The sequence below is a fragment of the Orycteropus afer genome, unplaced genomic scaffold (genome assembly GCF_000298275.1).
Source record: "Orycteropus afer afer isolate SDZICR_OR568_19922 unplaced genomic scaffold, OryAfe1.0 scaffold00374, whole genome shotgun sequence".
Classification (NCBI taxonomy): domain Eukaryota; kingdom Metazoa; phylum Chordata; class Mammalia; order Tubulidentata; family Orycteropodidae; genus Orycteropus; species Orycteropus afer.
Window position 1 is genome coordinate 853,792 of NW_006921961.1, and position 21,735 is coordinate 875,526.

The following is a 21,735-nucleotide window of genomic DNA, read 5'->3' on the forward strand; positions in this document are numbered from 1 at the left end:
AGCCTTCTGGTTCCAGTCAAGTGCTTTAGGCACTGTGCTACCAGAGAAGTAGGATTCAAATCCAAATATATTTTACCCCAAGTGTTCTTTTCTGAATGCTGTACTACTACCCCTAGACTGCTAAAAATATACCCAAAACCAGGTGGGGCTTTGTTTTCCTAAAGACCAAGGGATTTAAAGAAAAAGAAAAAGTTGTACTGGCTTGAGAATTAAACTAAGAACAGATAGAACGGTAGGAACTCAATACAATGAACTCTAATCACCTTGCTTATTTGTTAAGTTGAAGATAGTTGGCATTTGAATTTAGGAACATAAAGAACAGTAGATGTCAGTTAGGAAATAGGGAGAGGAAAAATGTGGCAGAGAAGGTGCAAAAGCCTACAAGGTTATTACAGGAAGGTGCTAGAAGAGTAATTTTGGTCTTTTGTTAAGCAGGGGTAGCAGAAAATCAGAATTATCTTGAAATATATAGCCTGCTAGTATTCTATGAGGATCGCTAGCAGTGTAGTGCCTTAGGCATTTGACTGCTAACCAGAAGGCTGGTGGTTCAAACCCACCAGCTGCTCCTCGGAAGGAAGATTGGGCAATCTACATCCATAGTGATACTGACTCACAAACCCAAGGAGGGGTTGCTATGAGCTGGACCCAGATCCACGGCAGTGAGTTTGCTTTTTTTTTTTTTTTAAGTATTGTATGACTTCAGTTGATATTAAATAGTTTTGATGTTAAAACTGAATGTACATAAATATCACAAAATTACAGATGAATACTAGTTTCAGATCTAGATTGGAACTGTAGAATAAGGCTTTAAGTATAGTCAGTCATTTATCCAACAGCATTACTGTGCTCTTCAAACATGGCAGGCTCTGTGCTAGATTGTACACAAAGGAAAAAACTCTAAGATCTATGAAAGTTTCTGAATTTAGTATTGAAATATAGTCAGTTTTTGAAACAAGTTCTATATTTCTTAGTCATTCAGATGCTGGTAACATAACATCCGAATGACTGTAAGATAATATGTGAATTCACGACTGTTCTGGCTACCTAGTGCCACTCTAACAAGAAATATACCACAGATGGCATGGCCGTAACAAACAGGAGTTTATTCTTAAAATTTGGAGGCTTTAAGTCCAAGTTCAAAGTGCCAGGCTCTAGGGGCTGGGTGAAAGCCCCTCAACCGTGGGGTCCAGCTCTGCTTCCTGCTCCTGGCCCACTGGAGCTAGAGGCTTTTCTTCACTCAGACAGCTGCCGGCTGCTGAGGCTGAGAAGCCCCAAAGTTGACAAGTAAAAGGCACAGTTCCGATATTGCCAAACCACATGGCAGGTCATTAACTTAAGTCCATTGTAAGTCCCAAGGTCGGCAGAGCACGGCAGGCTGCTGCACAATGACACAGCTACATGCAGGGTCAAAGTGTGCCATAGGCTAGAGACTATCCTCAAGGCTTCTCCTTATATACAGGAAGCAGACCACATCTCAAAGGCAGCTAGCTACTCAGCTGCTCACAGTAGATTCCACCATGGAGTTGATTACCACTCTCATCGTGGGAAATACTACATCCAGCTGCCCAGCCACTCAACCAGGCCCAGCCAAGTTGACACACAAATGTAACCACCACAAGGACCGAAGATGCTTTCCATTTTGTTTGGCAATGTGAAATTAAACTTTAAATCAATGATCTGTGGTTTCTTGTTCTGTTAAAAGTAAAACTTTAGAGAATGAGTTTTAAAATGAAATGAAAAGATTAATTTATTGTAATTTTATTATAACTATTTGTTTAAGAATTTGGGAGGTCCTATGGGAGTTTTTCAGAAGTTTTGTTCTGAAATGAAGTCAGTAACTTGTCTGCAGCCTACAGATGTGGCATAGTTTGATGGCGTGCTCTTTGTATTTCCTTGTGGGTAGGATGCGCTCTTCCTCTCTTGGGGGCGTGGTGATGGTGGTGGTAGTGGTATCTTATAGCTATATTTGGAGCTGTATAATCTAATGCACATCCTGTCTGAGATAACATCCTTTTTTTTCTTAATTACATTTAAGTTATATCCTCTGTCATCTTTTTTCTTTTTTTTCAAAAGGTGAAAATAAGTGAATAAAGAAAGATACCTAGGAGTCATCTAACATGTCGAGGAGAAGGTTTGATTGCCGAAGTATCTCAGGCTTGCTAACTACGACTCCTCAAACACCAATGAAATCGGAAAACTTTAATAACTTCTATACACTTACATCTAAAGAGCTAGGAAGGTAAGAAAACTTTTATGATTTCCATACTGTTTAAATTCAAAGTTTGGGTTTCTGTTTTTACATTCGGCACTATAGAACTCACTTTGGATCATTATTTACCAATGATTAAAAAGACGAGTCATCTCTGTTGTTGTTAGACAGCGTCTCATCTTAACTGACTTGAAAATAAAATCTGTGGAAGTTTTAGTGAGTTTATATCGTACATCCTACCTCGCTTCAGAGCCCCTGAGAAGCTGTCAGAGTTCTTATTTGAGGCTGTACGTGGGAAGAGGCAACATAAGCATAGCTTGCCCCATGATCAACTGTGTGACCTCAATTAAGTTACTGTATCTCTTAGTGCTGGAGTTCTGAGGATTCAATTAGTTAATATTTCTAAGGTTCTGGATTTTAATATAATGCTAATACATTTTTATAAATAATTTTTTTAAAAAAATTCCTAGTATACTCTGCTAGGTTAAGAAAAGAAAAATTCTCTTCTTCTTCTTTCCTAAACTAAGCAAAAATTTGATAGTATCCGTCTATATTATAAAAAAGTACATGTTTTATATATGTGAAGGCCTGTGCTAATCATTGCCTTAACCAAGATGTAAATTCTTTGAGGCCAAGGAGTAACCCGATGTTGAGACTTTTTAGTACTAGTATTTTAATATATATGAAAATTAGGAAAGATATACCTAGTAAGTTGATTATGTAATCGATATCTTTTAAGCTTTAAGTTAAAAGTACTTAATGAAGTGTTGGAAGATGGCCGTCAGTTTATATCTCTAGTTTGATTTTAGTTCTGCAGGTAAATGTCTTGACTTCTGTTTTTAAGCCCATGTTTGTATTGATAGATGGATGGTAAATTATATGATTGATTTTTGCCTTTAAGAACCTGAATGTGAAAACAAAAATTGACTGAACTATGAAAAGTATTTCGGTTCTGGTTTGGCTTTTATCTTAAGGGTAAAGGCAAGTCCTGCCTTTTTCCCTTGTCAGAGATTGGCTGTAACTTTCTTTTATTTTGCAAAATAAGCATGATGATAATATACCTCATCAGACTAAGAATTAAATACACAAGCCGATTGCGTCATTGCTGGCATATTTATTTATTTGATTTTTTGTATAAAACGTGGTGGTTTTAATGGTACATACAAAGATGTGATTCAGAGGTGGGTGGTGGTGACGCTTGCGCAGCAGGGACAGTGTGATTAGCGTCACTGAATCAGACCGTTAAGACTGGTGGAAAACAGTATGTTTTTTTTTGTGATACATATTTTACCACAATTAAAAAAAAAATCTCTGGTGAAGAAAAAATTTTTATATAGCTTAAACCACCTCTTTTAGGAATGTTTTTAAGAAATTGTCTTGTTTAAACTCTGTAATTATTTCTCTTTGCATTAAAACAGGAAAGAGTAAGTGGTTTTTCTAGTTTCCTATAACTAACATTGAATAGTCATGGAATCTTTGCTTTGGAAGGACTTCAGTCAGTGGTCAGTGGTCTTCTAACATAATTTTTTTAGGCAGTACAGCATTTTTTTTTTTTTTTTAAATTTCACTGACTAGCTGTTATCCAGCTTTAATCTGAATGCTTCGGTGATGGGGAACTCGCTACCTCAGATGGTGTCTCTGTTCCATTTTGTGGCTACCTCTTAGGCATAGAAGGTTCCGTTTTCTGCTCTACTAACACCAACCCAATTGACAAGGTCCTCTTTGTAGCTGCATGTATCCATGTGGAAACCTTTCTGGTATTTAATACAGCTAAACATCACCGGTTTCCTTAACTACTCATTATATGACCTGATTTCCAGACAGCCTTCCTTGATCCAGTCTCTTAGGCCACTTTGTATTTTATCATTGTCCATCTTAAAATGGAAACCTAAAATTGGATACAATTATTTTCAACATATGACCATCTCAAATACAGCTAAACTATCGCTCTATTCAAGTGGCCTAGGATTCCATTAGGAGTTTTTTTTCTTTTTTTCCTTCCCAGTAGCTATGTCTAATTTGTGTCATATGGCATCATCTAGTATATTGGTATAAACAGGCTGAGCTGGTAGTCAGTTTACCTGTCTTTGCTCTGGATCTAAGGTTGTGTGGTCTACTTAGCTGTGAAATTTCCTTTTCTTTAAGATGATAGAGTAGATTAGATCATCTTCAAGTTTCCTTCTATTGCAAAAAAAAAAAAATTGGAAACTGCTTTGAGCGGGTAATTGTATATGCAAAGCCTTGAACACAGTAAAGGGCATGTTATTATTATTATTTTACTTTTCTAAATTACTATTTTGATGAGAAATTTAACCTATGTTTATTAAATTACTTTTGGAAAATAAGGGTCATTATGGGAGCTAGGCTGTGCTTGGAGCCCTTGAATGGTACAAGCTGTTAATGTGCTCTGCTGCCAACTGAAGGTTGAAGGTTTGGGTAAAACAAGAAAAGCTTTGAAGTAAAGGCCTGGTGATCTACTTGTGAAAAATCAGCCTTGGAAAACCCTGTGGAGCTTGGTTCTACTCTGACCCACATGGGGTCTCCATGAGTCAGAGTTGACACAACGGCATCTTGTTAACTGAGCAGAAAGGCATGTGACTGCTAACCAGAAGGCAGGCAGGTCAAACCTACCAGCCACTCTTCGGAAGGCAGTTTGGGCAATCTACTTCCATAGTGATACTGCCTCGGAAACCCAAGGAGGGATTGCTATGAGTTGGATCCGACTCGATGGCAGTGAGTTTGGTTTGGTTTGGTGAGGGTTTTGGAGAAATTAAACCTTGAAGAGAACAATATTAAAAATTCTAAACTGTGTAATAAATGAGGTGCCATTATAAATAACAATCATAAATTCCAATCAGGTGTACTTCTTAACATGTTAGAGCAAAAAATCCTGATTAAATCTGATTAAAACAAATTGATTGCTAATATCTCATCTTCTAATATTTTAATGAAAGACTTCCAACATTTTTCTTTTAATTGATTTGGGCTAATGAGTCATGTAGGAGCTCTGGTAGCATAGTGCCTAAGGCACTTGACTGCTAACCAGAGGGCTGGAGGTTCAAACCCACCAGCCACTCCTCAGAAGGAAGATGGGGCAATCTACTTCCGTAGTGATAACTGCCTCGGAAACCCAAGGAGGGGTCGCTATGAGTCGGGTCCAACTCCATGGCACATAACAACAACAGCAACAATGAGTCATGTGGTAAATATTAATATATTTAATGAGTAAACCTTGATAAATTAAAAATCACAGCCTTTCATCTGTCAAGAAGATGCTTATGTTATTTTCAATATTGTTACTAATTTTAATATCCTATCATTTTGTGAAATAGAAAATAGGATCATAATCTTGTTTCTCCTGAGTCTTGTGCATTTTGAAGTATGTAGACATAAAATTCTAGCATGTGGTGAGCTCCAAAGTTATGTCTAAATCAACTGGTTTTTTTAATTAATTTTAAGACAATGTTTAGGAATTTATAAACAGCAAACTAAAGGAAAATATACAAAAGTTAGAAGTTCATTTCTGACTATTCTCAAACAACTTGCATTGTTCCTGTTTTTTAGCATATTGGGTAAGTTTTTTCCACCCCTCCCCCAACTGAGGCAAGGTTTCACAGGACTTCTTGTGGTTAGAAGGGTGAGGCAGATTCAGAAACAAACGTCAGCTTCCTTTGTGGCTTACCCTGCCCCCTCCTTTCACATTTTATTGTGCATTCTAGAATGCAGAGCAGTAACTACTAGAGCTTTGAACCACTGGGAAATCTAGGCAGCCTTTTTAGGGCATGAATTAAGGATTACAGTTAAAGATTTTACATTTCCTTGAATTTTTCTATTAAATTTGGCACAGCATCATACATATTACAGATTATATAATTTTGATAGTGCTAAACCACAACTAGCATTTTAAAATAGGAAAAAAAAAAACTTTCTTTCCTAAGTCATCTGATAATTGTATTAAAAATATTTACTTTTTTAACAACATATAAGTAAATATGTGTATTTGTGTGTATGTAGCTCTGTTGGAATCTCAAATCAGCTTTAAAAAATAGAAATGCTTTTAGTATACAAAATAGCACAGGATATGGTATTATAGTAGATGGTGGTGGTGGTTGTTATGTGCTGTCGAGTCAGACCCGACTCATACGGACCCCTCCTTGGGTTTCCAAGGCAGTATCATTATGGAAGTAGATTGCCCCATCTTCCTTCTGAGGAGTGGCTGGTGGGTTTGAACTGCCAGCCTTCTGGTTATAGTAGGTATAACCCTATAATCCTTGCATTCATTCAACAGATATTTGTATTCATTCAAGAGATAACTACACTGTATTAGTACAGGGTAGATTTTATCATTACTGTAGCAATTAGGACAAATATGGTCCCTTCCCTCATGGAGCTGTTACTTAGTAGTGAGTGTTGGCAAATAATTACCAATACCCTTTAGTCACTTTTGCCCTTGGTTAATGAGTATACTTGCCTAAGAAAGGCTCTTGAGAATATCTGAAAAAATTAGGTAGGAAATGCTATTTAATATTAGCCCTTTATTTCTGAGAGATTTATGGCTTAGCTGTAAGATTATGTTGTTTTTGTTATGTGCCTTCGAGTTGGACCCAACTCATAGTGACCCCTCCTTGGGTTTCCAAGGCAGTGTCTCTATGGAAGTAGATTGCCCAGCCTTCCTTCGGAGGAGTGGCTGGTAGGTGTGAACCTCCAGCCTTCTGGTTAGCAGTCAAGTGCCTTAGGCAGTACACTACCAGAGCTCCCTGTAAGATTATAGCAGAACTAAATTGTCACACTTGATACTATCAACTATATTTTTTTCAAATGCATAATTTTCTTGGCTAACTAGTTTCTATTTCCTAAATTTTTACAAAGTGAATTTCTTTATGAAAATCATGCCTGTTTTAGACTCATTTTTCCTTCTAAATCTGAATAAGAATTGGCAGAAGTAAGTGAGTTGCACTTCTGAAAAATAATGATTTTAAAGGGAGGAATTGTTTTGTAGTGGTTAGAACAGAAAGCTAGGAATTCACATTCCCCAGTTTAATTCTTGGCAATCTCATTCTATATTTGACCTTTCATGAGTTACTTAATCTTGTTCTGACTCAGTTTATCTAATATAACACTTATAAAATGTGGGTCGTTTTAATATAAAGGAATTGCTTTGCTTGTTTGTGTATTTGTTGAAATGTATTGATTTTTGTATAGTAAGATAATATTTTATAGTTAAATGAAACATTCCCCATTCTTAAAGTACTTTCAAATAATTGAGCTTATAAATGACAATTTATTTAGTTGATGTGTATTTTGATAAGTGTAGATGAGTCAAATTATGCCTCAGTCACTATTTTTTTTTAAGCATTAGTAGCTATATTTTTCCAGCTTGGTTGCCAGTGTTTTTCACTGAAAACAATTTTGAGAAATAAAGAGCAGGAATCTTGGTTATCTTGGCCCTTGGGAATAGCAAGTAGAATACAGTCAAGCAATTTATTTTGCTAATTTACCTTTCCCACTGTCTTATGTATTCCAAGTATATTAAAATTATTTTCCGGATATGCTGGGATGGAAGTACATTCTTAGAGAGATTGGGGTTAGAGGGTTTGTGGAACATAAGTTCCTCTTTGCAGATCCCGTATTTTACTTGCTTTGTTAGTACCAGAAACTGGAGAGTAGTTTGAGCCTTTGTGCCTTAGGATAAGAAGGTATGGATGAGCTTAGAGATCCGAAAACCATCTGAAATTGTATGCACAACTTCCTATTTAAGGGCGTATGTACATTTTTTCTTGGACGGCAATCAATAACTTTTATTAATTTCTCAAAATTGTCTAATTGAAAATAGCTCTAAGTCTTTGGGAAACCAGATTTTGGGAGATTGTAGACTTGAAATACACAAATTTGCCAACAAAAACTTGAATTTTAAGTGTCTTGGAAAAAAAAATTAGCTGAGGTATAAAGAGCTGTTAAAGATATCTAAAGACATTCTTATTCCTAAATTGGTAAGCATAAAATGACTAAGGAATTGTGATAGAAAGTTTCAAAGTTGATAAAAGTGGTATTGAAAGATAAAATAATTATGCTAATGAAACTAAATTAAGTCAAATGCCCATTTCTACATTCATTTATTTTTTTATATGTGGTGGAAGGTTAATTTGATTAGACAGTTAATGTGACAGCCTCTGAAGATTATGATCTTTGGAAATAGACCAGAAGTTTAAATCTATGCTTTGGCCAAGTTGCATATCTTCTCTAGAGTTTGCAAAACACAATAGTATTCTACGTATATAGGATTGTTTTGATTTTCAAACGCAATAATTTATATGAAAAGTATGGCATGAAATTGGCATGCAAATAAGATTCCTCCCTGCAATGATAGTATCATCTTACCAGTGAGGAACAAATATAGTTCTGTGTGTTATCCTGTTATTACAGTTTACCATTTATATATTTTGTGTGTGACAATAGTATAATTCTACAGAAGTACCTACAATATTTGATTCAGTTTTTTCTACAGAAAAGTTAAAATTTCTTTTCCTCCTTTTTCCCTCCAGAGGAAAATTTGCTGTGGTTAGACAATGTATATCAAAATCTACTGGCCAAGAATATGCTGCAAAATTTCTAAAAAAGAGAAGAAGAGGACAAGATTGCCGAGCAGAGATTCTGCATGAGATCGCTGTCCTTGAATTGGCGAAGTCCTGTCCCCGTGTGATAACTCTTCATGAAGTCTATGAAACTGCAAGTGAGATCATTTTGATATTGGAATAGTAAGTATACATTTTAGCAAATTTAAGTAGATTTTTTGATACCTATTTTAATCATAGGGTAAGCTGACTTTTGAAACATCAAGAGTAAGAATGATAAAATTATGATAACTTGTACAGATCCTATTGATAAAATATTGAAAGGATATAATTTATATTAAAATACTTTCACAAAGCTGAATGTACTCTGGTGGCATACTGCCTAGGGCATTTGACTGCTAACCAGAAGGCTTGTGGTTCAAACCTACCAGCTGTTCTTCAGAAGGAAGATTGGGCAATCTACTTCTGTAGAGATACCGCCTCGGAAACCTAAGGAGGGGTCGCTAGGAGTCAAATTGACTCGATGACAGTGAGTTTTTATTTTTTTAAACACATATAAAAATTTTAAGGTCCTAAGGAAGCAGCACAAAATAAATGAAAGACACGCACTGTTTGGGGAATGTGGAGAGATGTGCATACTTTTATTTTGCTGATGGCATAGAAAATTGATTAAGTTTTTCTGGGAAACAATGTGATGGGCAAGTAGAATTGAAATCATTTATGTATTTTGACCATCTGTTTGCAAAATACCTTCAGGGAAATGACCAAGTAGGATAGCAATATAAAGTGCATAAAGGTGTGCCTAGCACACTGTTGAGGAGCTCCGGTGACACAGCGCCTAAGGCATTTGACTGCTAACCAGAAAATGATGGTTCAAACCTACCAGCCACTTCTCAGAAGAAAGATGGGGCAATCTACTTCTGTAAAGATATACTACCTCAGCAACCCAATGGGGTCACTATGAGTTGGAATTGACTCAATGGCAATGAGTTTAATTTTTGGTTTTGAGCTCATTGTTGGATAAAGAAACACATATGTAGTTCGTGTGTGAGTGTGTAGAACACAGTACTAGAAATTGTAGCAATAAGAAATAACACCTAGCTGTGGTATAGTAAATTACACAGTATTACTTTTCTAGCCATAGTCTTTGTAAATTCCATGGTGGAATTTGCTGTGAGCAACTGAGTAACTTCTGATTGTTAAAGTTATCCATCAGGGGTATTTCTGTTGAGAGTGGCACGAAGCAATCTTCTGGGAAGTTCACTCTCTCTCAGGTGTATAGAATTCTGATGTTGGGATTAGTTAGTTTGGCCCCTCTGCCAGGCTCAAAAGGAGCCCTCCTAGAGGCAGAAGGAATGTCTCGCTGCCAGCCAGCTGAGAAAGATGTGCTGCTAAGAGACATGCACTGTTGAGAGATGTGAGAGAGACACACTGCTGAGAGAGAGATGTGAGAGACATGCACTGTTGAGGGAGAGATGTGCTACTGTGAGAGACTGAGAGAGATGGCCAGCTGAGAGATGGCCAGCTGAGCGAGACTAATAAACCCCATAATCTGTGAGTTCTGTGTGGCTACGACAGTGAATTATTGAACCCAGCAGAGAGGTGGTGAGTGCCTTGGGAGGAACAGATGGTGAAAGGGCTGCAGGGAAGCGGCATGCCTGGCCTTGCAGCCTGGGGCTGCTGCTGCTGATTCTGTCCTCCTCTTGTGGGGTTAGAGGAGGTCAAAAGATGCAGCCTCCTTGCTCTTTTGGCACTAGCCCTTCCTTCAAGTCAGTGAAAAATGGAAAACAGCCAGAGATTCAGCACACTCACCAGATGAGGGTAGAGGTTGGTTAAGTACATTTCCTAGAACACTGAGACGCTGTATGAAGGCATGTTGTAGCACCCCCAAAGTAAATTGAACTACAGAAAAGGTCAGGGTACTACCAGTATGATTTAATTTTTCATACATTTTATGATTATTTTTGCCAAGGATTCTTCATCTGACCTTAAAAAAGTTACCTACTTGCATGACATCCTCATGTTTGAAGTCAGCTAAGTACATTCGCTAACATTTTTTAAAGACAGTAATGGAGGACAAATATGCATAGGAACATCGACCATTTTCATAAAACCTCTTCTTGACGTTTATCTAAATAGCAATAACAAACTATATCGAATATAACAAATACAATATTTTATAGATGGACCTTACACTCTGAAATTAATTCAGGTACCCTACTCTGCAAACTGAATTCTTTAAGGGCAGGACTGCGACAGATCTCTGTACTTCATGGCTGAAATGTAGCAGGCATTGAGCAAATGTTTAAGTGGATTAGTATATTTAATTTCTTACCAGAGCAACTGAAACTAAAATGTATTGCTAAGTCTTTGGTTTAATTACCACTTTTGTGATGGCATCATCCCATCACACATATCAATCAAAGGTAAAAACTTTGATTAGACAGGTGGCACAGTCTTTATATGAGGAAAATAAAGTGGTGGAACCTTTTAGTCCAATATAACTATTACCAGCTTGGTCCCCTCCCTAACCACTCCCTAACCATTTTTCTCCCTTGACTTTAATTTTGCAACGTTTCAGAAAGAACAATATAATTAATGCTCTTATACCCTTCACCTTGATTCACCAGTTGTTGACCATTTCCCATGCTTATTGAATAATTTGAAAGTAAGCTGTACGTACCATGGTACTTTTCCTCTGTATACTAAAGGACTTATTTCTAAGAATAAGGGCATTTTCCTACATAACTGTCACCACTGTTAAACCTAAAACATTAACAATGATTCCACAGTGTGATCTAATACACAGTGTAGGTTAAATTTCTTTGATTATCCCTAAATGTCTTATAACCCTATTTCTATACCTTCTAATACAAGGTCCAATTACTATCCACAGATTGTACTTGGTTGATAAGCCTATTTAGTCACTTTTTTTGTTTTTTCCCCTCATGACATTGACTTTGGGAAAAATCTATGCCATTTGTCATGTGAAATGTTCTACAATCTGGTCTGAGTGTTTCCTCTTAATTAGATTTAGGCTAATCATTTTTTGGCAAGAAAGCAGTGTGAGTGATGATAATATGTATTTCTTACTGCGTCAAATCAGTTGGCAATAATATCAAGTTGTTCCATTACTGGTTTTGCTAAATTTTGAACATGGTTATGGTAGTGTCTGACAGCTTGCTCCATTGTAAAGGAACATTTTTCTGTTTGTAATTAATAAGTAATCTGTGATATTTTGAGCCCATGTGAAAATTCTCTTAATAACTTTTTATCTAGTGATTCCAGTAACCCTGGTGGTACTTGCCTGAATTAGTGATTAAAACAGATGTTACAAATAGTGATTTTCTAATTCTCTTACTCCTCCTGGAGTCTTCGGGTGGTGTAATGGTTTAACGCTCAGCTGTGAACAAAATGTTGGAGGTGGGAGTCCACCTGGAAGAAAGCCCTGGCAAACGACTTCCCTGAAAATCTGCCATTGCAAACCCCAAGAAGCATGGTTCTGCTCTGACACCAGTGGGGTCATCCTGAGTCAGAGGCGACTTGACGCACCTGCAAATTATTCCTTCTAATTTTATTAAACTGGTGCTCTGTAAAGAGCTCCCCTCCCTTTCTTTTCCTTTTAAAAGTTTCACTATGGATTCCTAGTTTTGCTTTGCTTTACTTTTTAATTAATGGGTTATAATCAGTTTCTGTCATTATTCTTTTTCATGTCCAAATTTAGCTAGTGGTGCTCTTTCAAGCTACTTCCTGTGTCCTTTTGAAATGATTTTTAAAGACTTCTTTGCTTTCTGGCACAAAATTTACAGGCTCACCTGATATTTTCCCTGCCCTGCACCTGTAATCAGTTATCTCTTCAAGAAGTTCTGGCACCTTTTCGTGGAAACCAAGATCTGGATATTGGCTTGTAGGCCTTTCCAAGAACACACACTGCCGTCGAGTCAGACCTGACTCACTGCGACCCCTCCTTGGGTTTCCGAGGCTACATCACTACGGAAGTAGATTGCCCAACCTTCCTTCCGAGGAGTGGCTGGTGGGTTTGAACCGCCAGCCTTCTGGTTAGCAGTCAAATGCCTTACTAGGAAATAATGTTTTTAAAAATCATGAGTTCATTCTGATAACCTCAATTCAAATCTGCCTCTGCAAGGCTGTTTATCACCTTTTCGTATTCCATGTTTGTATCTCTGTTCCCCCACAGCGAGAACCCTGGTTTCCATCAGTAGCAGTATATTTAGTCATTTGCTATATCCTGAACATACGGGATACAAAGCAGTTTCAGCATAACACTACTGATATTACAGTATCACTACTATGCACTATTTAGTAAAGTTCAGCCTCTCTTTGCCGCTCTTTCTTGTCCTAAGGATGAATGTAGCCCACTGAAGATGGATGTTACAATTGTACAATGTCTGTTACAATTTTGTACGTTTGTTTATATTTGTATTCAATCTTAAAATGAGACTTTTTGAATCTTTTTTTTAAATCATGAAAAGTTTACGTGATTCAAAACACAAAATTACGTAAAAAGGTATGCATATGTACATATTGTTCATGCTATTGAATTATTGTTAACCTTTTAGGTTTAATACTGGTGACAGTTATGTAGGAAAATGCCCTTATTCTTAGAAATAAGTCCTTCAGCACACAAAGGAAAAGCATTGTGATACCTATAGCTTACTTTCAAATGTTTCAATAAATGTGGCAAGATGTCAAAAACTGGAGAATCAAGGTGAAGGGTGTAAGAGTGTTAGTTATAATATTCTTCCAGCTTCTCTGTAGGTTGGAAATTTTACAGAAGATTGTTTTGAGAGGATTCATTTAAAGCTAATTAATTGTAATCAGAAAGAGAAGGAGTGAGGGTGCCGCTGCCAGTCTGTGCTGTGGCGCTCCCACCCCCTCAGGAGACCTTGAGAAGGTGTAACAAACAGCCAGCAGGCCAACCAGGGGACCCCAAGGCAATCTATATATTAATTATTTTTGTAAGATTAATTTAGTTTTTCTTTAGATTAAAAATGAGTAGATATAATATGAATTTCTAATATTACCTTCCGATCGTTTAGGAGCTCTAGTGGCATAGTGCCTAAGGCATTTGACTGCTAATCAGAAGGCTGGTGGTTCAAACCCACCAGCTGCTCCTCAGAAGGAAGATTGGACAATCTACTTCCGTAGAGATACCGCCTTGGAAACCCAAGGAGGGGTCACTATGAGTCGAATCGACTCGAGGGCAGTGAGTTTGGTTTTTTTTGGTTTATACTTTAGTTTGGAATTTACTAAACTCGATGGCACATAACAACGACAACAACATTATAAATTTCATAGTAAATAATATTGTTTATATTCAGATTGTCTTTACCATATAATAATGAGGCAGATATTGAAATTCAGGAAGTTGAGAATGGAGGGTGGGGGTGAAAGGGAAGCAAATGTGATCAGAGCTTTTAGTGTGTTCCTCCTTACCAGCTTTCCCACAGAGTTTGCTCTGGAATATAAACTGAAGTGTAAAACAGCAAATGCCTGTGGCCTCTAACTGGCATACTGTACAGATGGCTAGGTTACAGTTTGTTTCAACATTATGAAGGGTCAGTCTTTGTGACCTTTAAGTTGGGACCTGGGTTTAAGACCACCGTTGAGTATTTCTTTTCTTCTTATGGCTCCTAATACATGTGACATGCAAGTCACCAAAACTGTGGAATCTCAGGTTCAGCCTCTCTAACAAGTGACTGCCTTGTCTATCATTCATTTATTCAGCAAACACTTATTGAACACCTACTGTCTAATAATAATAATAACATTATCCTTAAGGCTGAGGATACGGCAGGAAGCCAAATAAATAAAAATAACAGTCTTTTCTAGAGTGAGCAAGATTGTATTTTACCACAAAGAACTTGCATTACTTGAGACATTCCCAAATACACCTTATAAATTTGATAAGTAAACATTTAGATTATTTTTTCATATTATGATTACTGACAAATTTTATTTATTTAGGTTTAACCCTTAAAAAAAGTTCAGTGATAATCTCCATTTTTTAGAAGGGGAAACTCAAATTAAGTCACTAAACCTAAGTTATATTACTGGTCAATAGCAGAGTTAGAATGTAAATTCAGATCATTTGTTTCTAAATTTAGGGACTTTTTAAAGTATGCCTTTACCAGCATTCTTTATGTTTTCAATTCTTTAAAAAAAAAAAAAAAAAAAAAAGAAATTGGGTTCTGACCCCAGCTATTCTGTGTGAAGCAGCAGTACAATATATGGAGTCAAAGATGCAGACTCACATTATGCAGATTCATGTTCTGATACCACCATTCCCCCACCCTACCCTGTTTACTGTGAGACCTTGTGCAAACTGCTTTACCTCTTTGTACTTGAGTTTCTTATCTGTAAAAATGGGAACGATAACCACCTACCTCACGTGGTTGTCATGTGGATCAGAGTAGGTGATACATACATAGAGAGGGAGGGAGATAGGAAGGCATAGAGCAAGGTTGAGCCTGTAGTAGTAATTATTATTGCTTTTATTGTTTTCAATGCAGGCTTACAGTCGGCTACAATATCATGGAATTATAAAGCTATTCAGTTTTATTTATTAATTATTCAGTTATTAGTACCCAGAATTTAAAATAGTTTTGCTATTTATTTTCCTCCTTAAGGATCCCTCTTCTCCCCCCCACCCCTCCTTACATATATATGATGACTAAAGTTTGGGTGGTTGTGAGTCCCTGAACAGGTATACAGTATTTAAAAGTTGTCATTTTTAGGTTAGTGATTTTTTTAAGTTTCTGTTATTTGAATTTTATTTCAGTGCTGCAGGTGGAGAAATTTTCAACCTCTGTTTACCTGAACTGGCTGAAATGGTCTCTGAAAATGATGTTATCAGACTCATTAAACAAATACTTGAAGGAGTTTATTATCTACATCAAAATAATATTGTCCACCTTGACTTAAAGGTAATGTAACATGTGAATTTAAGTAACGCAACATCTGGGTTTCTCCGTGTTCCTGGTATGTGCAGTTGCAAGCTGGCATTGAGAGGAAACAGCATTCTGATCATGGCAGCCTGGACTGCACTGGCTGTGCTCTTTGCTTACCTGTCAGCTAGATGGCCTTCATTTTGTGTTGGCAGAGGGAGGACTGCATGTATAGGCAGCTCAGATTAATCACTGGGCTCTTAAAAAGTGCCATTCCTGTATGCTCTAATCAGTCATTCCACTTTACCCCTTTCTTATAGTCCATCCTGTACCTTCTTTTCTTATAAACTGTCTACCTCTGAAAATCTCAATTCTAATCTCCATCTCTGAAGATAGCCTCCTACTAATCCTTATTCCATGGCTCCCTTTATACTCATTCATCTGTTGAGCCTTTCAGTCTGTTGGCTTTTCCTTTTTTTCCCGGACCATTTATGCCCCTTGTCCAGGGCCCTAAACTAACACTAAAGCCTCTCATGTTATTACCCTTTCTCCTTATTCTTCTTCCACAACCACACAAGGACCTTAAAATCTCAATTAATCTCATTGTCTCATATTTCCTTGGACACAGGACCCTTCTCTTTTTATATAGTCTCCCTAGATGACATGTGGTTTCCACTATTTTCATAATAGGAGCTCTGGTAGCATAGTGCCTAAGGCACTTGACTACTAACCAGAAGCCTGGCGGTTCAAACCCACCAGCCACTCCTCGGAAGGAAGATGGGACAATCTACTTCTGTAGTGATACTGCCTCGGTAACCCAAGGAGGGATCGCTATGAGTCGGGTCCGACTCCACAGCACGTAACAACAACAACAACAACAATTCTTCTGTAACCACCACTCATCTGTCAGTTTGTCGTACTGTGGTGGCTTATGTGAGGCTGGAGACTATACCACTGGTATTTCATATGCCAGTGTGGTCACTCTGGTGGAAAGGTTTCAGCAGTGCTTCCAGACTAAGACAGACTGGAAAGGAGGACAGGGCCATCTACTTTTTTCCTGGAAAAGATTGACCACTGAAAACCTTATGAATAGTAGTGAAACACTACCTGATATATTACTGGAAAACTTTATGAAGAGCAGTGAACATTGTCTGATACAGTGCCAGAAGAGATCCTTAGGAACTCAAGATATGATGGGGGAAGGGCTACCTCATCAAAGTAGAAGTCAACCTTAATGATGTGGATGGCATAAAGTTTGTGGGATCTTTATTTGCTAATGGGATGCGAATCAAAATAGGAAAACACAGCTGCAGACATTCATTAGTAATAAGAACGTGGACTGTACTAAGTATGAATCTAGGAAAATTAGAAGTTGTCAAAAATGAAATGGAATGCATAAAGATCAATATCCTGGGCATTAGTGAGTTGAAATAGACTGATATTGGCAATTTTGAATCAGACAATTTTATGGTCTATTATGCCAGGAATGACAAATTGAAGAGGAATGGCATTGCATTCATTGTCAAAAAGAACATTTCAAGATACATCCTGAAGTACAGTGCTGTCAATGATAGGATAATATCCATATGCCTACAAGGAAGACCAGTTAATACTACTATTATTAAAATTTACGCAACAACCACTAACACCAAAGATGAAGAAATTGAAGATTTTTGTGAACTTCTGTAGTTTAAAGTTGACCAAACATACAATCAAGATGTAGTGATTATAACTGGTGATTGGAATGTGAAAGTTGGAAACAAGAAGCATTGGGAGTTGGAAATATGGCCTTGGTGATAGAAATTATGCCAGCAATTGCATGATAAAATTTTGCAAGACCAATAACTTATTCATTGCGAATACCTTTTTCCAACAACACAAATGATGCCTATACATGTGGACCTCACCAGAAGGAATACACTGGAATATAATTGACTATATCTGTGGAAAGAGATGAAGGAAAAGTTCAATATCATCAGTCAAAACAAGGCCAGAAGCTGACTGTGGAACAGACATCAATTACTTATATGCAAGTTCAAGTTGAAGCTGAAAAAAATTAAAACAAGTCCATGAGAGCCAAAATATGACATTGATTATATCCCACCTGAATTTAGAGACTATCTGAAGAATCTATTTGACACATTGAATACCAGTGACTGAAGACCAGAGGACTTGTGGGATGACATCAAGAATACTTTTTTGGTTACCTAGTGCTACTCTGACAGAAATACCACAAGTGGGCTGGCTTGAACAAACAGGAGTTTATTCTCTTATAATTTTGGAAGCTAGAAGTCCAAGTTCAGAGTGTTGGGCTCTAGGGGCTGGGTGAAAGCCCCATGACCTTGGCTTAAGCTCTGCCTCTGGCTCCTGGCCCACTGAAGCCAGAGGCTTTCTTCACTCAGGCAGCTGCTGGCTGCTGAGACTGAAAAACCCAAGGTCAACAAGTAAAAAGGCATAATCCCAATGTTACCAAACCACACATCAGGCCATTATTTCAAGTCCATTGAAAGTCCCAAAATCAGCAGAGCATGGCAGGCTACTGAGTGAAGACTCGGCTACATGCAGGGTTCAAGGGTGCCAAAAAGCTAGAGACCGTTCCCAAGGCTGCTGCTTCTATGCAGGAAGCAGACCACATCCCTCAGGCTGCTCACAGTAGATTCCACCATGGAGGTGACTGCCAGTCTCCTCATGGGGAATACTATATCCAGCTGCCCAGCCACTCAACCAGGCCCAGCCAAGTTGACACACAACCTTAACTACCACAAACATCATACATGTAGAAAGAAAAAAATGTCGTTGGAAAGACAAGATAGGAAAAAAAAGACCAAAATGGATATCAGAGGAGACTCAGAAACTTGCTCATGAATGGAGAATAGCTAAAGCAAATGGAAGAAATGATGAAATAAAAGAGCTGGACAGAAGATTTCAAAGGCTGCTTGAGAAAACAAAGTAAAGTATTATAACAAAATGTGCAAAGACCTAGAATTAGTAAACTAAAAGGTAATAACATACTTGCTATTTCTCAAGCTAAAAGAACTGAAGAAAAAATTCAAGTCTCAAATTACAATATTGAAAGATTCTATGGGAAAAACATTGAACAAAGCAGGAAGCATCAAAAGAAGATGGAGGGAGTACACAGAGTCACTGTACCAAAAGGAATTGGTCAGTGTTCAACCATTTCACATAGCATGTGATCAAGAACCAGTGGTTTGGAAGGAAGAAGTCTAAGCTGCACTGAAGTAATTGGTGAAAAACAGGGCTCCAGGAATTGACAGAATACCGATGGAGGTGGTTCAACAAACGGATTTAACTCTGGTGACACTTACTCATCTATGCCAGAAATTTAGAAGACAGCTACCTGGCCAACTGACCGGAAGAGATCAATATTTGTGCACATTCTAAAGAAAGGTGATCCAACAGAATATGGAAATTATCAAACAATGTCATTAATATCATACAAAAAAAACCCCAAACTCACTGCCATCGAGTTGGATCCGACTCATAGTGACCCCTCCTTGGATTTCCAAAGCAGTATCACTATTGCCCAATCTTCCTTCTGAGGAGTGGAGTAAGTAAAATTTTGCTGAAGATAATTTAATAATTCCTTCTGAGGAGTGGAGTAAGTAAAATTTTGCTGAAGATAATTTAAAATGGTTGTAGCAGCATATTGACAGGCAACTTCCAGAAATGCAAGCTGGATTCAGAAGAGGATGTGAAAGGAGGGATATCATTGCTGATGTCAGATGGATCTTGGCTGAAAGCAAAGAATACCAGAAAGATGTTTACCTGAGTTTTATTGACTATGTAAAGGCATTCAACTATGTGGATCATTAACAAATTATGGATAACTTTGCAAGGAATGGGAATCCCAGAACACTTAATTGTGGTCATGAGGAACCTGTACATTGACCTGTCATTTGAACAGAACAAGGGGATACTGTATGGCTTAAAATTAGGAAAGGCATGTGTCAGGGTTGTGTCCTTTCATTATACTTGTTCAATCTGTATGCTGAGTAAACAGTTTGAGAACCTAGACTACATGAAGAAGAACGTGACATCAGTATTGGAGGAAGACTTATCAACAACTTGCAATATGCAGATGAGAAACCTTGCTTACCGAAAGTGAAGAGGACTTGAAGCACTTACTGAAAGAGATCAAAGACTATAGTCTTCAGTATAGATTACACCTCAAAATAAAACAAAAATTCTTGTAACTGGACCAATGAGCAATGTCATGGTAAATGAATTGAACTTCAAAAGATTGAAGTTGTCATGGATTTTATTTTATTTTACAAAATTTTACAGTCAACACTTGTGGAAGCAGCAGTCAAGAAATCAGTATATCATATTTCACTGGGCAAATCTGCTATGAAAGACTTCTTTTAAATTGTTAAGGAGCATAGATGTCACTTTGAAGATTAAGGTGCATCTAACCCAAGCCATGGTATCTTCATTTGCTTCATATACATGTGAGAGCTGGACAATGAATAAGGAAGACCGAAGAAGAGTTGACGCCTTTGGATTGTGGTGTTGGCGAAGGATACTGAAAATACCATGGACTGCCAGAAGAACAAGCAAATCTGTCCTGGGAGAAGTGCAGCCAGAATTCTCCTTAGAAGCAAGAACGGACAGATTTAGTCTCAAGTACTTCGGTCATGTTGTCAGAAGGAACCAGTCTCGAGAAGGATATCAGGCTGGTAAAGTGGAGGGTCAATGAAAAAGGGGATGACCCTCAACAAAATGGATTGACACAGTGGCTGAAACGATGGGCTCAAGCATAGCAAGGACTGTGAGGATGGCACAGGACTGGGCAGTGTTTCGTTCTGTTGTACATAGAGTTGCTATGAGTTGGAGCCAACATGATGGCATCTAACAACAACAGCAAAGCATTCTAATGTAATAGTCTCCTTTGACAATAAATGAGCATGTACTTTTCTCAAAGCTAAGAGACTGTTATTCTTGGGAGCAGGACCTCAACAGGTGTATGGGTGTATAACAGCAGCAAAGAACTTGGTAATAGACCTTTGGCCTGTAATAGTAAAGCACATTCTGAGTTCTGGAAGATAATGGAGGAAACCTACCATTCACCTTATCATCTAAGCTAGAAACCTAGGAATAATCAGCCCCAACTTGTCCAGAACTCTCATGCTATACTGAACCATTTTCTGCTTCTGGAAATGTATGCATTTTCATTCTTTCATGCCTTTTTCTGTGCTCTTCCCCCATGCACCTTTCCAACTGTTGTACTCTTACTTACCCATTAAGACTTGGCTTAAACACTGAGTCCACTGAAAAGCCTTTTTGGACCTTATGGAAAGACCTTCTATGGGCAGTCTTTTCTTTACTACTGAGTATTATCTGCCTATCTGTCTGTCTGTCTGTCTGTCTTTATCCTCTGAACTAAAAATGTCTTTGATATATTTGGCCTAATTTATCACTAGATACTATTTAGGTTCTTCCTAAATAGTAGTTTAGGAAATGTTTGATGAGTGACTCAATGAAATATATAATAGCTAAACAATAAATTACATTTACATTATCACGGATCTGAGACTAGTATTCTTCTATTGTATATTACTTATGATTTTTTGTTTTGCTTTATTTAGCCACAAAATATATTATTAAGCAGTATATACCCCCTTGGAGACATAAAAATTGTGGATTTTGGAATGTCTCGAAAAATAGGAAATGCATGTGAACTTCGGGAAATCATGGGTACTCCAGAATACTTAGGTAAGAATTTCCTTTAACTTTCTACGCCATTTAAAAAATTTATTACGTAAAGATACTTTTAGAAAACAAAATTTCAGAGCATTTAATTCCAAGATACATTTAGTTCAGATATTTGAATGCATTGAAACTTGGTTTAAATAGACTATTGTGAATGTAGGGTTGTTGAGACATTCAAAGCAGTTCCCAGGACAATGAATAATTAAATGCAAAAGTTTAACTTTTACGTGTAAAGGCTTTATACATAGAGAAAAAGAAATGGTTAAAAGGAGACAGGAAGTTAGACAACAGAAGAAAAACGGAAAAAAAAAAAAAA

At 37.4% G+C, this 21,735-nt stretch overlaps 1 protein-coding gene across 1 annotated transcript in view; it reads left to right on the top strand.

Annotated features, from left to right (window-relative positions):
• The first annotated feature begins 2,117 nt into the window (after positions 1-2,117).
• The window catches only part of STK17B (serine/threonine kinase 17b), a 27,761-nt gene continuing 8,143 nt past the window's right edge, over positions 2,118-21,735 (top strand). The window contains exons 1-4 of the mRNA XM_007953148.2: positions 2,118-2,239; positions 8,752-8,964; positions 15,584-15,728; positions 21,296-21,422. Coding sequence (XP_007951339.1) covers positions 2,118-2,239; positions 8,752-8,964; positions 15,584-15,728; positions 21,296-21,422 — 607 coding nt within the window. The remainder of the gene's footprint in view (positions 2,240-8,751; positions 8,965-15,583; positions 15,729-21,295; positions 21,423-21,735) is intronic.